This window comes from Grus americana, chromosome 1, assembly GCF_028858705.1.
Source record: "Grus americana isolate bGruAme1 chromosome 1, bGruAme1.mat, whole genome shotgun sequence".
NCBI lineage: Eukaryota > Metazoa > Chordata > Aves > Gruiformes > Gruidae > Grus > Grus americana.
Genome location: NC_072852.1, coordinates 3,464,395 through 3,486,252, shown reverse-complemented (window position 1 = coordinate 3,486,252; position 21,858 = coordinate 3,464,395). Strand labels below are relative to the sequence as shown.

General features: G+C 46.2%; 1 protein-coding gene across 3 annotated transcripts in view; it reads right to left on the bottom strand.

Annotated features, from left to right (window-relative positions):
* The window catches only part of PLXNA4 (plexin A4), a 454,779-nt gene that overhangs the window by 75,988 nt on the left and 356,933 nt on the right, over window positions 1–21,858 (bottom strand). For all 3 annotated transcript variants that reach the window (XM_054806078.1, XM_054806099.1, XM_054806089.1), the window contains exons 10-12: window positions 16,985–17,185; window positions 8,837–8,933; window positions 5,440–5,630 (exon numbers count right to left, since the gene is read on the bottom strand). In XM_054806078.1, the coding sequence (XP_054662053.1) occupies window positions 5,440–5,630; window positions 8,837–8,933; window positions 16,985–17,185 (489 nt within the window). The remainder of the gene's footprint in view (window positions 1–5,439; window positions 5,631–8,836; window positions 8,934–16,984; window positions 17,186–21,858) is intronic.

The following is a 21,858-nucleotide window of genomic DNA, read 5'->3' as shown; positions in this document are numbered from 1 at the left end:
AGAGATCCAGCTGCCCTCATGGGAGAGCTGGGGTCAGGGGAAGGACAGGCATGGGAGCATGGATGGCTTATTTGTGGGGTGGGAGGCCCAGGAGTCCCAACATGAGATGAGTGGCTATCCCAGCCATCCTGGTGGCTGGTAGCCGGTATTTGCATTCCAGTCTAGACCTTTACCAGACCCTAGCAGGGGTCGGATCGCTACATCTTGCTCAGCAGTGGCTGTGTTGGGCAGCAGAGCCAAAGAACCATCCAGACTCCAGACCTCACCTCACCCTGCACCCAGTGCTATGACTGCGCAATATTTCTGGTCCATGCAAAGGCAGGGCGTGTGTGCAGGAAAGCACCCTGCATCACATCCATTACCCTTGTTCAGAGCCAGGTAGAAATTAGCATTGGACCTGTCTCCTCAACATTAAACCAAAATGGAAATCATGGGGCTGGCCCTTAATTATCACAGTTCTGCCCTTCCAATTATTCGCCGTGCCCAAATGTTTTGCCATACCACTGGCTAGTTGAAAGGGGCTTCAAACGTTGCTTTCAAAGAGTATTCCCTGCTGCCCATTCAGGATGCCATGGCTGCCATCTGCCAGCGTTGGCAAGGCTCTCTCCACAGTGAGTAAGGGGGAATTCCCTGTCTGAGGTCTGTACCCGCTGGTCCACAGCTCTGCCAACTGGGAATCTAGGGCTGGCAGCTAGATCCTTGCATAGCAGTAGGACTGGCAGGGAAAGTCGAGGCACTGGCATGAGCAGGGCTGCACTTGACTGCTTCCCAGCACTGGGTCTGGCACCAGGGTTAGACTAATTTCCACCCAGAGGCCAATTTTTAGAAGGTCCATCTTTAATTAGAGGAGAGAGACCCTGGCACTTTTAGGGGATATTTTATTTTAGAATATTTAATTTTAGGTGTCGTGAACCACCTCCCGAATGAGTGTGTCTTTGCTCTGACTATGCAGGGAACCAACAGAGGTTAAAAAATTAATAGCACAGATGATCACAGACAAGTGCTTGGACCTGTAGGGTTGTGTAGCATAGACACAACCTCTGCAGCACAAGATCCCTGCAGTGGCCCGGTCTCAGGTCCAAAAAACAGACAAAATACCACTTGAGCCAATAAAATCAGAACCATGGCAGGTTTATTCCTACTCCAAAAACCAACAAGATACTTAAGTCCTAAAAAGAAAATAGCATAACATTCATAAATCTGACAGGTTGACTGGAGATTTTGCCTTTGGATGGTCTGTGGTGATGAGGTTGATAGACACACAGAAAATGGATAAAAGGAGAAAGAAAGAGAGAGGCATTTGTGGCTATTTTCCAGGAAATGAGGAAAGTACCTTAAAAAATGAGAAGAAAAATGAAATTTCTATTCCAGGACAAACTAATATTGATTGTCTCAGTTGAGGACTCAACATTGAAAACTTGAACTATTTTCCAAAAATAAAAATTCCAAAATATTTTTATTCTGAATCATTAACAAATATCTATTCAAGCAAAGTTTTCTGTTTGAAATACTTATTTTGCTGACATGAGTTAATCCTCTCCTGATAAAACACTTTATGTGAATGTTGCTGGAAGGCTAGAATATATAGTACCACAGAATCATAGAATCATTTAGGTTGGAAAAGACCTTTAAGACCATCAAGTCCAACCATTAACCCAGCACTGCCAAGTCCAACCACTAAACCATGTCCCTAAGCACCACACCTATGTGTCTTTTAAATACCTCCAGGGATGGTGATTCAATCACTTCCCTGGGCAGCCTGTTCCAATGCTTGACAACCCTTTCGGTCAAGAATTTTTTCCTAATATCCAATCTAAACCTCCCCTGGCACAACTCGAGGTCATTTCCTCTTGTCCTATTGCTTGTTCCTTGGGAGAAGAGACCGACCCCCATCTGGCTAAACCCTCCTTTCAGGTAATTGTAGAGAGTGATAAGGTCTCCCCTCAGCCACCTTGTGACTGGCCGCCGACTGGATTTAACTCTATTCACTACGACTCTTTGGGACCGGCCATCCAGCCAGTTTTTTACCCAGCAAAGCCTATGCACCTCCAAGCCATGAGCAGCCAGTTTCTCCAGGAGAATGCTGTGGGAAAGAGTGTCAAAGGCTTTACTAAAGTCCAGGTAGACAACATCCAAAGGCTTTCCCTCATCTGCGAAGGTTAGCCAAGCAGGACCTGCCTTTTATAAACCCATGCTGACTGGACATGATCACCTAGTTATCCTGTACATGCTGTGTGATGGCATTCATGATGATCTGCTCAATAACCTTCCCTGGCACCGAGGTCAGGCCGATAGGTCTGTAGTTCCCTGGATCATCATTTTGGCCCTTCTTGTGGATGGGCGTCACATTGGCTAACCTCCAGTCAACTGGGACCTCCTCGGTTAGCCAGGACTGCTGATAAATGATGGAAAGTGGCTTGGTGAACACTTCCGTCAGCTCCCTCAGTAGCCTTGGGTGGATCGCATCCAGCCCCATCACCATACTAAATACCATCTAATATATACTCAAAATGAAAAAAGAAAGATAAACTAAAATTCCCATATTTTATTTTGTTTCCTTATGTATTAGACACACTTTATAAGAGAACTGAGCTCCCCGTGGAATATTTTCATTCTGTTTTGTGGTATTAAACTTACCATCAAATGGTTTTTACTTGTTCTAGTAAGGTAGGTGTGGAGTAAGCTAGGTCTGTGGTTAATTAGGGCTCATCTATGCTTGAAAGAGCTTGCTAGCATGGGCAGTACATCTCATAGAAGGTCAAAAGAGGATTTTTTTTTCTTGTATGACTAGTGTCATTACCCTGAGTAAAAGAAGGTGCAGTGGTGAAAGGGAACATCTTGCTAGAAAAGTCCTTTTCTTTAGAACTAGGGGTAAGTTTGAGACAAAAGTTTCACTGCAGAAGTCACAAAAAAAACAGTGGAAGCATCATCCTACTTCCATCTCTTTCTAAAGCACGTGATTTTTAAAAATTCTTGCTATGACTCAAAAAGCATCAACAGGAATCTTCCCGGAGTGAAGTCAGCACAGCATCTCTGAATTCCTCCCTGTGACATTTTTAATTTGTAAAGTCCAGCTTCAAAACCCACTTATTTCCTTAAAACAGAAGGGCCTGGGATTCTTCCAGGAGCACGTGGGAGATTTTTGGACCCCAGCTCATTGCACACCCTCAGATGTGTACAAGAATGTGTTACCATGCTGTTTTCACAACAAGAGAGAAGGATCCTGTTTCTATCACAGGTGCAAAAATGTGGAACGAGACCTATCAGTTTTGGAGAGGAAAAATAACAAAAGAAAAGCTGCCAGGAGGCCTCAGCTTTCTCTTGAAGACCCAGAGCTGCGACACTGCACCACAATTTATGCCTTCCGCTCATATCAGCCTAATGCTGCAGCTTGTCACTCTTAAAGGAGGTTTTGTGGCTCAGCGAGTCCGTAAGTCCTTTAATTTCACTGAGTGGCAATATAAATGCAAGAGCTAGTAAATAAGTACAGGTTACAGGAAGCTCTGTGCTGGGTGCGTGTGTGTGCCTGTGCAAGTGTGAGTACACGTGTTGGTTTCTCCTCCTTTGGCTGCACAGATACTGCCCTGGCTCCTCGCCAGAATATGCATGCTCTTACCAACCGCTCCAGACCTACCATTAGCTGCAATATATATCCAGTCACTTGAGATTACTTCCATGCTAATGGCTCAGAAAAAGACTTTCCAAGAGCTACTTATGATTGCACCAGACAGTTGGAATATTTCATGAGCGAATATTGCAATGATCTGTTCGAGCTTTGGGAGCCGTTGGAGGAAATGTCAGCAGAATTAGAAGTATGTCCCCTCTGGAGCTGTAGGGAGGAGAATGAGTGCCTTGCACTTCATAAAGAGACTGTAGATGCAGGGTTGGGGTCAAAGCATGGCAGAGAAATGTGGATGGACCTTCAGAACATCATACTACTGCATGATCATGCCCTTGTGTTTTGGACTTCTGCTTTAGTTGAATGTGCCCGGCACTCCAGCAGTCCAGCTGAGTGTGTACTCTGAGGACTGATGAATGACAGGGAGATGGATCAAAACACAGTAAGGGGTTCCTTTCAGTGGCATCTGGGAAAAACAGATTCTGCCCAGCCTTTGCTTTCACAAAACTTTCACACATGGACATTGATCTAGGGTTTGTCCGTAACACCCACACTTTTTGATTCTTAACCAAATGCAATTGAAAAAGCCTTTCTTGCTTTCTAGGAAAACAACCCACCTAAAGTTTCATATTAAACCACAACTGTGGAGTTGGAGGACGCTGTATTTTCCTCCTTTGCATTTCTTCTTATCTTTTCTGTCTCATTTTCTTCCTTACTTTTCTCATTTGCAAAATAAGGCCCTAGCCATCCTGAAAGGGTACTCATGTTAACTAAGGCATGGTGACTGAGAAATGCTTAAGGCGGGAGACAGTTGATAAGAATGGAGCCCTCATTGTCAAGGCTCAGATCTGTCCTGCTGCCTGCCCTGTGACCCTGAAAATGGTTGTTACGGCAAAGGCATCCTAAAACGGCAGACAAAAGTCCCTTTGGACTGCAGGCCTGATTTGCTTCCCCTGCCTTCTCTTCCTTCCTTTGCTCCCTCTCTCTATGGTCTTTTTATTGTCTTATCTCCCCTTTGTACCTCTGTCCAGCTCTTCTTTTGGCCAAGTCAACACAATCAGAAGGAAACCTTCTGAAGAACACCATTATCCTGCAGGTCCTTTCCCCTAGTCTTGCCCTCATTCTCTCTTTATCACTTAATAGAACAGGTCCAGACTTAGTTTAGTCCAGGCTTGATCCTGCCTCTTCCTTGAGCCTTCAAAGGGGGAAATCTGACAACTGTACAGGGCTTTGTTTGCTCTGTGGGGACTTGTTTTGCTGTGCAAAGTCAGCCAGGAAAATAAAACAGTGTTACTCTGCTGGAGTCAGTGGACTCTTGCTTTTTTCTGGACATTGACTTTGTCTATGTCATGCTGTCAGAAAGCATGAACTACAACCTGCCCCCTTCCTTGACCTCCTGTCAGCAAAGCTCAAACCACTCTGGGATCACTCAACATCGCCTTCTCAACCAGGCTTGCCAGAGAGGCTGTTTCAAGAGACAGTTGGGCTCCTTTGATTACCCACCCTCACACTGTCCGTTTGAGATGCCCTGGAGCATCTTGTTCCGCAGATTGTACCGGCAGACTGTGTTTGTGCAACTGATTCATGCCCACATTGACTATGGTGGGAACTCTGACACCCTGCTCACCTCTGTGTTGTAGACACCTGAAGCTATGTGCCTACCTTTGGAGGCCACCAAGGCCTCTCATCCCCAAAGACGCCTGGGGTTTTTTCTGACCCAGAAGAACTCAGCCTCACCAACCCAAAGACAAATCAGGAAAATAAACCAAGGAAAGGGTATGAGAGGGAATTCCCCAGCTTCTTGCAGATCCATGACTTACATCCGTGATCTTGGGGTTGGTGCATTTGCCCTTGGTGCTGGACAACTCCAGCCACTGGCTGTCCTGGGCTGGGCAGTGCTGCTTCAGCGTGCACTGGTTCTGCCCCTCACACCAGCCGCACTCGAAGTCCGGGTCAGCTTTCAGGCACAGTCCACAGCTGTCCCGCATGGCCCCACACTTGTACAGGTGAACTGCAGGGACAGGAAAACAGAGAGAACCTGAGAGATGTAGACAGCATGGCAGAGTGGTGGGATGTCAGAGAGCAGAACGAGGAGCAAGAGGGGGGAAGGTGTTCAGGGCTGCTTATCCCAGAGGCAGGATGGGACTTCTTCAGGGGGGTAAATAATGGGGGGGGAAATGTTTACATCCTTCTGAAATACGCTGCACTTGTCAGCGTTCACCCCCCATGAAAGATATTTTTGAAAGCTGAGAGCAGAAGGAAGGATGCTGTCCTCAGTAGGGTGATGAGCTGCAAGCAGGAGGGTGGGGAGTAAAGATGCTTGAGCCGTGACTTGGCCTCAGTCCCTTCCTTTTTCAGAGATTGTCTGAATGCCATGCAGTGCCACCTATAACCAGTCTCAGCCTCAGCTCTTCGTCCTAAAATGATTTTCTAGACTTTGTCTACCCACAACTTAAACTTGGGGATTTGCCTGCTGCGAAACTACCCGGAACTGCGTGCTAAGGTAATGTCTGCTTTACACTTTGAAGTACTAAGTTGATCCTCCTCTAATTCAGACAGCAATGATTAATGCTTAGCTCCATCTTGGGCTGCTAAGTGATTAGAAGCAGTCAAAGCTTTTTTCCAAATAAAGCCTAAAAAAGTTGCAGTCCTCCTACAAAATAAGATCATGTTATTTATCCTTATTTTACAGATGTGTAAACTGAAACCTGGGTTGCACAGGGAGCTGATAGCAAAAGTCTCCTCCCTGAAGGTGAAGACAGTAGAATCGAGGCTTTCAGACTTGCTTTTTTCAGTATTTGTGGGCATGTTGGTGGATTTCTTTATAAGATGGGGGGGGATTTTCCCTTTGTGCTTCTGTTTTGCTGTGTCAGTAGGTTACTAAAGCCTTGTCTGTAGTTATTACTATACACAATCCCAAAGCTCAAAGGCTTTGGATATGTGCGTTGAAAAGCTCTGGCAGTCTCTTCATACCTGTATCCCAGAAGTCAGCAAGTATTGATGAATGCAAGGAAAAGCTCAGAAAATTTTGATTTCTCCAGGTTGGGTGCAAGAAAAGTTTGCAAAAGAGCTGTCAACCACAGTGAGCCACAGGCCTCCTGGGATACAGCCCTTTCCTTAATTTTCTGTTAGATATCGCCAAATTTTCTGAGTTGTTCTGCTTGCAATGCTATCAGTGAGTATCTCTGGAAGCACTTTGGTAGGCTTGGTTTAGTTCAGACCAGCCCATGTGATGCTGGTTATGAATGTAGTGGCATCTTTGTTGCTTGAAGGCAGTGTACCCCAGTGCAACTGCACTTAAGAAGGCACTGGGTCTAACCCTGCCTCTGCCTCTCCCTCTCAGTTCTCCAGAGAAGAAGGTCTGTTTGTTTGCAGCACTGTCCAAAGCCCTGCCACGGTTTTGTGTTTGCTTGTAGCCACTACATTTACGCTAGTAAATAAAGCTCTTTGTGTCCTTGAGAGCATGTGCTATGCCTCCATGTGATACATCCATGTGCACATGCTTAAGCTCTCCTCCTGACCCAAAACGTGATGGTATCATCCAAACTACTCGTTTGAGATATAGCCACCATCCAGTGCCACTTTGCAAATTTTTCCTAGTCGTTACTTACAACCTTTTGGGTTTGAATAACCCAAGAACTTGTAAGTGACTGCACTAAAGACTAAGTACCACAGATGTTTCTTGAGTTCATCCCCTCATCTGGTTTACGTTAACAGCACAGTCATGCCTAAAGACACAATCATCATGATTATGAGATTGATTTTACTCCTACATCACCTAGCATAGCTCAGTACTGCCCAAAAAAGGGTTCACACTCTTGGTGTGGACCATGCTGCACCAGAATGCTCAGCCTATAATGGTATCAGAAAACTAGGCAGGAAGGGGCAAATTCCCAAACCCTGACCTCCAACCCACAGTGTTAAAGGCTAGCACAGTCCATGGCACTGTTTGAGCCCATGAAAATTAGGACTGTCCTGGCAATGCCTTGGCACAGCTTGTAGAGCAGGAGAGAGGACAGACAGCTTCAATGTGAAGAGAGGTTGGCAGTGTGAACGTGGGTTGTGCCACGCTGCTGGATGCCAGGGCTAGGCAAGGGTCTCCAGCTTGTTGTGTTGACTGGGTGTGTTTAACCTTAAAGAGCCATAATTCTGGGGAGAACAGACTGGCTATTTGAACCCACTGGCTATTCAAGCCAGCAGAGGAAGACATCACAGAGGTGGGTGCAGGGGGGAGAAGGACGGGAAGGGATTGTGCTGTGGGGAGAAAAGTTGCCTTCTGTATTGCTTTCCAGCTTCAATGCGGTGTTGGTGGAAACCTCACCCACCACCCCTCAGCATGAGTGTGGGTGTGAAATGGTGTGAGAGGAGCATGGAAGTACCTGATGGGGAGAGACGGAGTGGGAGAAGATGTGGAAAGTGTCCAAGAAAAGAGAAGGTAAAGCGAGGGAGGGAGAAACTTGTGAGAGGTGGTGATGTGAGAAGGAGAGAGTCTGCAGGTCTGAGCTGTTAACGCAGAGCAGCTGACAGGAGAGGTTGCCTGGGGAAAAGGCCTCAGGGTGGCTGAGGGTGATGGACAAGAAGGAAGAAGATGTCAATGGACTGTCCATCTCCAGCAGAAAATGCCTGCCTCAGGGTCTTGGCTGGACATGCAATATCCCTCTGTGAGGGGCACATCAATTCTGTGCCATCGGTGGTAGTTAAACTGAGCCAGGCTCTGGGCAGGAGGTGGTTTTCAGTCCTTTGCCATTATCATTTCATTTTGTTCAGACTTTTCCCACTGGCGAGCTGCAGCCTTTCTCCTCCCCCTCTCCATTCCCCTGTTCATTACTACACTGCCTCTGAGCAGAGAGCAACCGATCTCCTGGCATGTTAACTTGAAGAGCATTGCTGCAGGAGAAATAAAGAGGGGGAGAAAGCTGGAGAAGGAGGGGCGTAAGAACAAGACACAAAAATGTGGGGAGAAGCGGGAGGCAAAGATGATGAAGGAAGAGGGAAAGCAACACAAGTGGGAGGGAGAGTCATATTTCTCAGGTGCGGAGAGAGAAGTGTGTGTGGGAAACACAAAGCACACAAAAAAATTGGTAATTTGCAGAGTGCAGAGAACAAGTATGCACCAGACAGCACGGGGAGATGGTGGCGGCTTTGTTAAGTGTAGGGAGCGATGCGGCCCGTTGCTAAGGTTACCGCTTCCAAGGACAAGTTGAAATAACTCTTTACCTTTGTTCTGTGCTGGGTTGTCAATGTTGAAATTCCCGTTCCACACGACCGTCAGCTCCACCGGCAGGCTGTTAATCTCCATCCCTTCGTACGAGTACTAGAAGTGGCAGAGGAAAAACAAAAAAAACCCAAACAAACCCCAAACTCAGGCTTTCATGGTGCCCAGAGGTGGGGAAGGGATAGGACGAGGCAAGAAGTGGTGCTGCAAGTTGTAAACAAGAGAAATGGAGCTGTCAGCTACTTCCCTAATCACCATTACCTGCCCGAAAGCCACGGGATGCTCTCAAAGTTGTGGTTCTCCATAGAGCAAGCCATGCCCCTCTCAATAGCCAGCAGGCTAGCTGTTAGGTGAATATTCCATGATTTAAGCATATTTATTTGTAACTGGGCTTATCTTGGAAATCTGCCTTCTAGGTGTTGAGCATAGCGCTGAAGAATATTTTGCCAGCTCTTGGGTGCACCTCTAAGGTGTACATGATGCACCCTAATATACCTCTGCTGTGTACTCCACAGGTGCTGAGCGTATATGTAAGGTTATCTACGCTAGTGATATTTTGAAGAACTCTTGGAAGCTGAGTGCGGTCTCAGAAAGCAGAGAACAGGCATATTATGGAAATACCTTAAAAAAGGGGAAAATGGAGGTTCTGTGTAATTATAGACCTGTCAGCCTAACTTGGCTTTCCAGAAAGAAAGTACATCAAATTATTAAACAATCAATTTATAAGCACCTGCAAGATGATAAGTTGATAAAAATCAGCCAGCATAGATTTGTCAAGAACAAATTGTGTCAACCCAATCTAATTTCCTTTTTTGACAGGCTTAATGGCTTTGTGGATAAAGGGGAGGCAGCAGATGTGATTTATCTTGATTTCAGTAGGGTATTTGCTACTGTCCTACAGGAGATTCCTATAAACAAACTAGGGAAATATGATCTAAAAGAAGACACCGTAAGGTACATGCAAAAGCTGCCCCTCCCCCCCAAAAAAAGTCAAATAATTCAATGTCAGGCTGGGAAGGTGTTTCAAATGGAGTATTGTCCTGGGTCTGGCATTATTCAGTATTTTCTGACTTAAATGACAGACTACAGATTTAATGAATGACACTGTTCTGGGAGAGGGTGCAAGAACATCCAAAAGCAGGGTTAGAATTCAAAACAAACTTGACAAACTGTAGAAACGGGCCAAAATCAACAAAGTGAAATTCAATACAGGCAAGTACCGAATATTCTTCGGCAGGAGAAATCAATGCAAACAAATATGAAATTGGAGTGACTGGCCAGTGCTGCAGAAAAGGGTCTGGGGACTACTGAAGATCACAAACAGATTGTGAATCAACAATGCCATATTGCTGCCAAAAAACCAAGCAAATCTCATTTGGGGATGTACTAGATAGAGTTTGTTACATATGTAAGCCCCAGGAGGCGATTATTTTTCCGTACTCAGAACCAGAAAGGCTTCAGCTGGAGTAGGAGGTATCCAGTTTCCAGCAAGTATGTATTAAGAAAGCCATAGAAATCTTCTGAGAGGGTTGGACAGACTTAAACAAACACTTGTCAGGCGCAGTCAAGGTACAGAGACCTGGCCTTAATGAAGGAAATGGAAGCTGATCTCTGGAGGCACTCTCCACTCGGGGAGCTCTCTGTACACATGGTGCTTAGCGTATTTTTTCAGCTAGATTTTGGTTTATCATAAGCCAGTTCACATAGGGTTCACCCAGTTGCCCATTAGATCCCACTGCCCACCTCCTGCAACGGCTTCCATCCAACACTTCACCAAAAGGCAAAAAAACCCTCATAATGGGAGAGGAGAAGGCTGCTTAAAGGACAGAATGGGAACAAGGCAAGAAGGGGAGAGACATTTAATGTCTGCTACTACTACTGACCACAGCGCACATGAGGATTTACCTTCCTGAGATCAGGAATCTCCCACTGCACTGGGATCTATTGCATAACAAACTCCTACTTTTAAAGAAAAAGAAGTTTTCCTCACTACAAGGTTAAATATAATTAAGATGTCTGGTTTTGTTGGGTATGTCTTAGAGACCACTGAAGAGTTACCCATCACTTAAAGTCTCAGCGTGGTTTTCCACAGAGATACCAAAACTCTGAGCCTTTAGAGGTAGGTTTTTCTATGTCTGTTAATTGCCACGTAACTGCAGAGTAAATCATATAAGATGATTTCTGTCCATTACGACAGAGTGAGTGCTAGTTGCACGGTAATTTCTCTTTGGACAAACTAAACACAATTAACCACTAATCTGCAAGACCCTGTGATTACGATCTAGTTGTAGGGTATTTATGGGTATAAGCTTTGTGGTTACCAAGGAAGTAAGGAGCAGCCGCAGGTTAGCAGAGTCCTTTGCAATAGGGCTGTACCCGCCAGTCTCATTCAATATTAGCATTTTTATGACACTTCTCGGTGTCACTGCCAGCAAGATGCAAGATGATGTAGAGCCGCTTGGACTCACAACACTGGCTTTTCACAGCTTTTTGGAGCTAGGAGCAAGGATGGGGAGACAGGAGTGGGAAGGAGGGAGTCTGAAAAGTAGAGAATAATTAATCATCTGCCACTCAGGAGCTTTGCAAATGCCTGCTTTGCACAGCACGTTGTAAATGCTAATTGGGAACGGGAAAGAGCATATACTGGTCACCCTTAAGTCAGAAGTTGAGTCTGTGGGTGCCCGCAAAAGTGATGCTGTCTGCTGTATGTGTGTGCTGGGATTTAGCTGTTAGCAGAGCCTAGACAGGGCTGCCACAGGACAGGCAGCTGGAGTCCCCCAGAGTCTTTCATCCCACCAAGGATTTGAGCACCAGCAGCAGGAGCCCAGCTGGGATTTTAGATCTTATCTGTCTGCGGCACCGGGGGCAAACACATATTAGACTTGTTAACTCAGCAAACTTCATCCAGAATTGGAAACGGATGCAAGGGAATAAACAATGGGATCCGCACGGAAGAGCTCCAAGGATGAAGCCAGCTGGGGGCTGGAAGGAAGATGCTCACGCTGCAATGCCCAGCCTGCTCAGACAGCTCATGGGCTGCACGGCAGCGAAACAGAGGTCTTTGCAAAGTAACAGCAAGTAAACGCTCCATCCTCTTCAGACCACAGGAGCTGCTAACTCATTGTGACCCCTGTTCAAAGTGCACTGAACTCAATAGGAGTCTTTGAAAAGGATTCGCTCAGCTGTAACAATAAGATGGAAATATATTTCAGAGAAGGAAAAAGGGACGATGTATCGATCTCCAGGACTAATAGCAGAGCTTCTCAGATACTGCTAAGAGCATTCATACCATTAGGGCTTGTAGGTATGTGTTACCCTGCACAACTTTCTCTAGCACAGGAAAAACTGTTCAAAAGATGTAAATCTGACCCCTAAATCTGCCAAATCTGGATTCCTACCATGCAAATCAAATCAAAGCAGAAAATTATAGGCAATTTAAAGGCCCAAACTGAGAAAGAGGGGCTGCCCTTCCAGAAAGGCAGACTGACTCTCATCAGGAAATGCCAAAAAGCTGCTAGAAGGAGCTGTTGTAATTCGCTGGAAAAACACAGCATGTTTTGTACTCCCAAGTACCATTTCTTTGTCTCTTAAACTCTTCGCTATTATCAGATACTCCTGCAACACAGGCTGAGCCCATCACATCACTTGTCCATTTTTCCTTGTAGTTAGTGGTTTAACATATTGTACACAAGCTACCATAAACACATTGACTGAAGTTCGCTATCCTCGGGCGGAGAGGATGGCTGAAAAATCACAGCTATCCGTTCTGCAACAGCTATGCAAACATTAGCAAACATTAGCTGTGGAATGATAGTTTGTATTTCAGAAATCTGCAGATTCCTAGTTCCTCTGGGCATCCCGTTACCCTGCATTAGGGGAGCTCAGCTTCACAGACCTCTGAGCCGTGCAGTTTGTGCAAAGCCGTAGCCATGCCTGACCTCGTGCTGCATCCTGCTGCAATGCTGTATCACCGGGTAAAGCCCTTTGGTAGTTTGGCTTGGGCACATTTAGGATGACAAACTAAGAGCAATTATATGATGTTTCCCCCTTGTACCTCAAACATGTCCAATAGTGTGGAAACATCTGCAGACAAACAGCATTTTAATAGTATTTTAGTGTTAGTCTGTTTTCCCCGACAACGCAAAAACCCATTTTTGTGATTAGAGCTTGGGCCTGGGGATTGATTCCTGTATCTGGCTCTGCCACCAACTCCTTGTGTGATCCCGTGCAAATAATTTGCATCAATTTTCCAGGCATGAACTATAGGAAGAAAACTTCTTGTCCACAGCCATCCCTTCTCCTTGGGCTCTTTGCTTCCCAAAGCTGTGACTGAATTTTTATGTCTGGGTATCTCCCAGGACAATAAAGCCCACATCATGATTGGGGGTTTTCTGTGACATTTGAATGTAGATAAATAATAATGCTGCATCATAATAATTGAGACGTTTATTTACATCTCACAGTGCTGTGCTTGTCTTCCTTTGGCCACCCATAAGTATGTTTTCCCACGATTTCTGTGAATAGCTCCTCATTTTTTCCCTGGCTCTGGTTTGTTGGGTTTTTTCATCACTCCCTCTACTGTGTGAGCCACACCACAGAGTCAAATGCCTCTGGGATCTTTTGCTCAAGTGCAACGATGTGACAAATATATCTGCTTTTCCTATCCCTAAGTTACACAGCACTTTCAGCTGTACCATCTCAGGTCTCACGACACACAGACCTGAAGACCTGAAGGTCTGAAGACACAAGTGAAGGACTCGAGGCAAATTATCAGCAGGGATTTTGCTGCTAGAAATCAATGTGTGCTGCCTGTGTGTGCCAAGGCCAGGCAATGGGCAGGCTCACACCAAGGCAGAATGTGGGCTTAGTCATCGTAGCAGGTAATGGCAATGAACATGGCATGGTCATCTCTCACCTATCTCCCTGTCCCTCATGCAAAGGCTGCTAATATTGGGCTGATTGCAAGTGCTGGGGCACCCACTGTTTCCCACTGGGGAGATTGCTCTCTGCCCTAATAGATCTAGCAATTTCAGCCATTCCTGCTGACATTTTTACTAACTTATTTATATGCCTCCTTGGCTCTCCTCCTTTTCATTTCCTCCCATCACTCTGTGCCCAGACTGTCGGCAGAGCTATCATAAGTGCAATAAGGAATGGCAGGTAGGGTCTCTCTGAGTGATAATTGTGTGCCTTGGGTGGTGTGATAGAGGACAAAGCCCAGAGCTGAGAGTCTCAAACCACTTGACAAGAACAGTAATTGTCCCGAAGCGTGCTGCCTGCAGTGACTTATTGCTGTTATCAAATGAAATATCTCCAGGAAAGACAGAAGGAGAGACAGAGCTGGCTATTGACTGGACCAAGCACCTAGGTACCATTAGTGCGGGATATGACATTACTGACTGACCGTCAGATAGGCTGGTCCCACCTGGGTGTCCCTATAGCGTCCTTTAACTGAAGTTGGAGCCACTTAGAAAAGCGTCTGCTCAAGATGGTTCTGATCTCAGCTACCCTGGTGTAAATCCTGAGGGACCAGGGAGTGGAGAGCAAGAGTTAAGGCTTTTTCCTGATCCTGCCCCGTGTGAAAGCAGGAAAACTCCTGCATTTTGTAGAAATTACTCTCCAAGAGCTGAATTTGAGCTCATCGGTGCCTAGTGTATGATGGGAGGGGGTAGATCTTGAGGCTTATGAAGGAAAACAAGCCAAGAATGATTGCTTAGTCTAGCATGCATCACCAACAGAAAGATCTGCTGGCAGGGTAGCATCCCTTCAGGGACACACCATCACAACACATCCTCCCACCCTCCTTTGGATCTTCTCCAAGCCTGCAATGCAGGTGCTACATTCAGTGTCTCATCCAGCAACTCTGCTGAGTAAAAAGCTCTGTCGAAGGGGGCTGATTCAATTTGCAAACAAGCTCATACAGCCGTTTCTAAAGCCAGGTGACCCTTGGAGCAGAGGCTTATTGTATCGCAGTGGCTCCAGACTGAATGCTAATTCTGGCAGGGAAGAAAATAATCATGATGGAGACATATCTACAGCACTCCTTCCCTATTGTCTGTGTTCTCTGCCACCTGCTCAAACAGAGATGGGGCTTCTCTGTTCCTTTTTTGTATCTGTGTGAATGCTTCTTTCCTTTGTCTGGCTCTCCCTTCCACATCTCTTTCTCTCAGTGTCTGGTAAATTCAGAGCAACAATGAAAAAACATGTCTCAGAGAAAAAAAAAAAAAAAAGAAAAGAAAAGAAAGAAAAGAACTCAAATCAGAGAGTCAAAGTGCCTCGAAAAGAAAAGGGAAGAAAAGGGAAGAAAAAGGAAGAAAAAGGAAGAAAAGAGAAGAAAAGGGAAGGAAAGAGAAGGAGGGGCAGAGAGAGAGGGAAAAGGAGAGAGAGAGGGAGACAGGAGGTAGGAAACAGGATAGAAAATAGTTGAGTTTATTGCAAAATAAGCTATCTCCCTGGAGAAGAGAGAGGTCCACCTGAGCCACCACCAAACACGGGACAGGCGTCCTACAGACACCGCACAGCAGCGCGGTCGTGGAGTGCCTTGGCATGAGCCTGAGATTCAGCTCTGCCACCCTGCGCAGCTCAGGAGTAGCCTTGAATATTCGGGCATGAAAACAAACTTTAAAATCAGCATGGTGCTGTCGCAGCACTCAGGCATCCCATGAGCAAATGTGTCTGGGGATTCACTGAAGCCCACTTCTCTGGTCCTAGGCACTAGCAACTTCTTGGAGCATGCAGGTAGTATGGGAATAGTAACCATTAGCTCTCAAAACCAGGCTCATTTGTTTGATGCCACAAACTCGGATGCTGAGAGGGACCCTCCAGGACTGCTGAGGCAGTCAGTCCCTCACTCAGCCCAACCATGCTTAAAATCATCCTGAGATAATTCATGCCGATACCTATTTGTAACAGAGGATTCATGACTCTGAAAGGTGGCTGCTCTCTTTCCTGCTAAGTCTCTTTGTACAGATATGTAAACTCTGCTCAGGTCCATATAATCCCCCTTTAGCCACAGGCTTTCACCATTGTAAAAGAATTTTTAATTTTTTTTTTTTTAAGTGTAATGCCTTCTTAATTTCTCAAGCCATCCCTTTCTGTGAAACCTCAAACCTGCATGCTCACAGGCCACTAACCAGTAATGAAAATCAGGGGGAGAGACGGGGACAAAGAAACAAATACATGAGCTTCATCGGGAAGTTGCTTGTTTGCAACAGTTCGTAAAATGTGTGAACTGTCTGTAATCATCAGCGCACTGCTTAATGCAGCAGAATATGTTGTGACGGATTTTAACAAGCGCTGCCCGGCATGGAGTGGCAGAGCTGCAGTGAAGTGGCTAAAGCCTCTAATTAGCTCTTTGACTAATAAATCATCTTGTAGTAGCAGCAATGAGAATGACTCAAATGCATGTCTGGGAGACATGAATCTCATGGAGAAACCCCCGGAGAAGCAGTGCTAGGAGAGCACCACTGCACATACGCATGGCTCCTGGCAGATGCCAGTGTTTGTCCCCGAGACTGGCATTGCCGTAGTGACTACGCTGTCGTGACTCACACAGGCTCCCTGGGAGGGGGGTTACTGGTCCTGCACTGCAGATGGGGAAGCGGAGGTGTTCTGAGGCAAAAAGACTAATCAAAGGTCATGCGGTGAGTCAGTGGCTGGAGGAAAGTTTGACTCAAGCCTTCAGCATCTCACCCTTCTTTTGACCCATTACATGCTGGCATCCATCAGACTGTTTATATGGGGGTTTATATGTCCTATCACCAAACTCCCACATAATAACCTTAATTCTCAGTGTTGACACGAACACCTGTCCCTTTGGAAACCCTTTTGAATGCACACAAGTATGCGGCACTGTGAGGATTTGGGCAGGTTAAGCTGAAAATAATGCCTGTGGGTCATGACTAAGGTGCTTCAGCATGGCCAAATGTTGGGATCCAAGGGTGGGAGCAACTACTGCGTGGTGACACCAGCCAGCCTAAAGACCAAAAAGGGCAGTGTGCAAGCTACCAACCACCCTTTCTTTGACTGTGGCTGGAATCGGGTAGGCAGTAAGGTAAAAAGGGCTGCAACATCCCACTGGGACAGTGCTGTAGGCACTCCTGGTCCTCCTTAGCCCCCGCACATCTCCCGAGCATGCAGGGCTTGCTCACCGAGGTGTTCTGGCACTGCACGCTGGAGCTGTTGAACCTCAAGGCGGGCACCCGCTGCTCATTGCCCTGGATGTTCAAGATGCACTCATAGCCTCGCTGGCCTGACTGTGGCTGGGGCAGGTTCTTGGCCTTCAGCGTGATCGGTTTGACCACTTCCACCGGCACCAGGATCTTCTCTGCCTGCAGCAGCTGGGGACAGTCCTGGGAAAAGAGGATACAACACACCAAGTCAGTGCATGGGTTTCCCAGCCCCAGGTGGAGTCCTCTGATGCTTCTCAACCTACTCACTTCATGCTTCGCTTCAAGCGATTACAAATCCTTTGCATCTCCCTGGGCCTCAGCCTATTACAAGAGTATTCAAGAAGCATTACCGGGAAGGCTCAGATAAACAGGTGAGGAAGGATTTCTTTTACAGACCATGCTTTCCTATCTCCCTTGCTTGCACTACAAGACTTTCAACCTTCAGGACCCATGGAAGCTACCTTGGTGTTTTTTAATACCTGCTCTGTTTATCAGGTAGTGGGAAAGCAATCACGTCCCCGCCAGGGACTTAGCCTGGTTGCAATGCCGTGACATGAGAAGTGAATAAAGCAAAATCTAAGCATAATTCCTTACCTCCCCAACAGCCAATGAACCACTGTACAAAAGGCACAGCTCCAGCTAGTGCCAGCAAGACATGTTGTAAACTACAGAGTCTGGGCTGTTACAAAGAGAGTTTGTTTTGGCTGAGAATGGGACAGAGTATTTATTACAGATGGATCCAGCTCCCAAGAAACGGCTGTTACACAGTGTGTGGAGATCCCTTGCAAAGGCTTGCCACCATTTCACAAAAGAAGCGGTGCTAAATGGATGTTGTTAATCCAGTGCCTCTTGGTGGGTCCCTCACACAGGTAGAGGTCTGGACACCCAAAGCTCCAATGCAGAAGGCTGCATTCAAAGTCTCATCAATTTGCAAAGCTTTAAGTTGGAGTAGCAATGCACTGCTTCTTCGTAGTACAATCCAGCAACTGCAAGCTGTCAAATTCATGTATTCTAGGAAGCTATCAGCTCTTTAGGAAATTACTGCAGCATTCACCTGGCTAATCCAAGGCAGTTTGATATAAAATGGGATCCCTTGAAAAAACCACTACAACAGGCTACAAAACATAAGCATGCCATATGTGCAGACCATGCTGTCTTGATCACCTGTGAGTGCCTGGCTGTCCCCTCTCTTAAGTCTTTTCAACTCCTAGATGCCAAGAGAAAGCCTGTCCCCTCTTTTTCTTCTCTGCACTGTATTTGGCATACTGCCTGCTCTCTGTAAAGCACCATGGTATCGTGATGGTGCACCCACCCACTCCAGTCCGGAGAGCAACACCATTTCAGCATGTCCTGCCCAACATTAAAGTCAGGTCCATTTGGTGCAAGCAGAGACAGGGAACTTACATAAAGAGATGCAAGCTTAATCTGTAGGTGTGGGCAAGGGATGGGAGGAGGAAAATGACTGATCCAGGGCTGGAAGGTAGGGAAAGGGACTGAAAGGCTCAAAAGTGGAATTTATGGCTTATGAGAGCCTGGGAGCTTGTTAGAGCAGATGGTAGAAGCATCTTACAGAAGCAAATACCTTAGGAAGATAAAGAAACGGATTAGACGTGTAACATCTGCAGTTACACCAACCAGGAATAGAATTACAAGACCCATCAATCATCACACTGCGGGTGTGAGCCGATCCATGGCCAGGGGCAGGAAGAAAATCCAGTAACCACCCAGCACATCACTGCAGTGAAGTCCAGAAGGCTTCCTCAGTCCCCAAAGAGGGTCTGTCTGTCCCAGCAGGGGTGCCAGACTGAAAAGCCCTTTGGGGCCACCTGATTTCTCCTCTGCACTTACTAATGGTGTAAGTACTCAACAGCTGCTGAAGGACTTCAGTTGGCTTTGCCCAATCTAACACCAGAACCAAGACAGCCAAGCACACAGTCACTGGAGCTGGGTGGAGGTTAACTATCTTGGGTCTGGTGGCAATTTGTCTGTGCTAATCTGGCACAAGGCCTAGCTTAACATGTGCTATCAAGGACCAAGGCTTAATAGGCCGTCACATTAACCTGGCTGGATGGTGTAAGGATTGGGGTGGCAAGACCATGTGGTACTGCATTGTAGGGATGAGCTTTACCACTGTGATTCTCTGCAGTCTTGGAGATCCTGGTGCTAAGCAGCACTTCAACAAGCAGACATGTGCGAGGAGGCTCCAGGAAGCTGAGTATCTGAGTGGTGGAAGCTGCCTTATGCCCCATCATGCACAAGGCATATCCAGTGTGGAAAGAGGCTGTGTCTGACCCTCAGGAGTGCTTGAGGAGCTACACCCTGTTCCAACACTCCCTGCTCTTGCTGTTGTCCTGTCCCATGATGAAATGTCCCTAGGGAACTACTAATGCTGAAACACAATGGTTAAAGTGTCATAGAAGTGTTTGTCTTGACAAAAGGGCAAGGCTTGACAGGCTAGAAAGTCTTTCCAACCTTGGGTCCAATGGTCCTACCCCATCAAGGCATACCAGCTTTAAGGCTAGCTGCAGGGTTAAGTAGCTACTCAGCGTGAGAAAGCGAGGGACAGTATAACCCTGAGTGACTTAGAACTATAAAAACCCAGGGGGCAGGGGAAGGAGATGGTCTAGGCTGTATTAAAACAAGAGTGACAGATTCCCATTCTGATAATGCCAGCAGTACCACACATAAATACCGTTTGGGACTGCATGGCTTCAACATCCCCTGAATCTTCTCCTTCATCTGACCAACATGTCCTGACGTGTCCGAAACAGCTCGCTCTCTACCTCCTGGCATAAGAAGAGACCTTGGCAACATCTTCTTCATTTTTTTTCCTCCCCAGTTATAGGAGTTGAGAGAGAGATGCGTTGGCAGAGTGAATCAGTGGGACAGGAGGATGGGAAAGCCCTATCTGCTGCTGAGCAGCCATTTCCCAAGAGCGGGCATTTTGCTTGACATCTATCAAACAGAAAAGCCTCTGAAGGGGGCTGGAGGATGGGGGCTAGAGATAGTCCACTATGTTACCTGCAGGCCAATCCCAGCTCTGCAGGCTGGTCTTTCTTTTCTAGCTTTATCCCATGTCCCCCCCAACACTGGTGCTGTAACCTTTCCGATAACACTTGTTTCAAGTTCATTAACAAGCAGTGATTGCGGCAGCCCCAAAACAGGATTCGTTTGCATATAAAAAGCTTTGCAGTGCTGTGAGGAAGTTCATTATAGATAATTGAAGAGGCAAGCGCCATAAAGAGGAAATCCTCCCAATGTGGCTTTATCTGATTGACCTAATGTTCTTTCTAATTGAAACGGGGTGGGGGGGAGGCAAAGGCAATTTCATTGGGTGATGTACTGCATAAAACCTCAGAGCTTGAACTAGGCTCTGGGTTTGAATTCAAACATAGTACTTGCTTTGCAGCCTGTGTCAAACCCTACCCAGTCATCTTTGGGTGCATGGTCAGGTTTATATTTTTGAGGGTAAAACTGCAGAGCAGACCCTGCAGCAGGACCCAAGCAGAAGAGTCCTTAAAAAAGAGTTCTCCTGGGCGTTTTCCAGCAGAGGCAGTTTCTCTTCATCCTTCTTCTGCAATGGACGTCACCTAGGTTGGAAGAGCATGGTTTTCACATATTGTAAGGGAAAAAAAAACCCATCCACTGCCAATAACCTTACCAAGGAAGGGCACAATCCCATCCTTTTTCTCTTTGGTATATAATAAATTAAGCTTTTCCACCAACTCTAAGGAGAGCTGGTTCAGATTCTAGAGGAGCTAAGATCCAGTTTAATCTGTACCAGGGCAACACATTTGAAAGCGGACTGTTGTTGATTCATTTTGTGTCTGTAGCTTCATTCTATTCGTTAAGTGCAGAAATAATGAAGTCTAAGAAATATGAGAACCCTTTCTCTCCTTTTCTCTCACATATGTGTTATGGCCTTCATCATAGCTATACCTCAGTGAGTCCCCAGTGAGAGCCATCATGAAAATTCTGCTAAAGAGGGCGATGAAACCTCTCTGAGGCTATGTGGTCTTAGCCCTGAACTAATTAGTTTGGTTCCTTTATGGTGCTTCATACATATATAGTTACAATTTCATGGGGATTTCACCATGCTGTTTTCTAGTGAAAGCTGGAGACTGACCAGATACTCTGAGTTATCATCCTCTCCTAGGGATGAAGCATGTAGGGATCTGGCTTTTCTTCTAACCTTATTTTATACAGTTTTACTCTCTGTTACTGTTTATGGCCAGGAACACGAGCCCAAGTCTCATCAAAGTGTTTTCCATTTTCCAAAAGAAAATGGGTCTGATCTACTTTGAGTGGTAGGTATCCTACATGGGAAAAGGTAGAACATCCATGAAGGTTTAATACAACGACCCATCCACCTACCAACAGTCTCTACCTTATATTGGTGTCCCAGTTCCCTTGTCTTCCCCTGTGCAACTCTTGTCATCCAGAGCATTCAGGTGAGGGAATCTTTCCTACTTTTCCTTCATACTGCTCCCTCATGATCCCCAGTAGCATTGACTGGACGTCCACTTTCTACAAAGGGAAACCAGAGCTCACCTATTGCTGACTGCATTGTAGGCATATTTGGCAAGATAAACTCAACCCTTGGCAATGGATTTTCACCCTTCCTTTCCCAGAAGAGTAGGAGTCATGTCCAGTCAGGACAAGACATAGTCACCACCACCAATTCCTTGGCCGCTCGTCTCAAAGCATCCAGTTCCCCTTTCCTCCTGCCATCAAAATCCATTTCTTTATCCTCAGCTTCAGGGTTTTTTTAAAGACTTTCCCTTGAATATCCGTCATTCAGCAACCATCTTTGTGCCTTATCCAAGTCATCTTGCCTGTAAGGAACATGATCA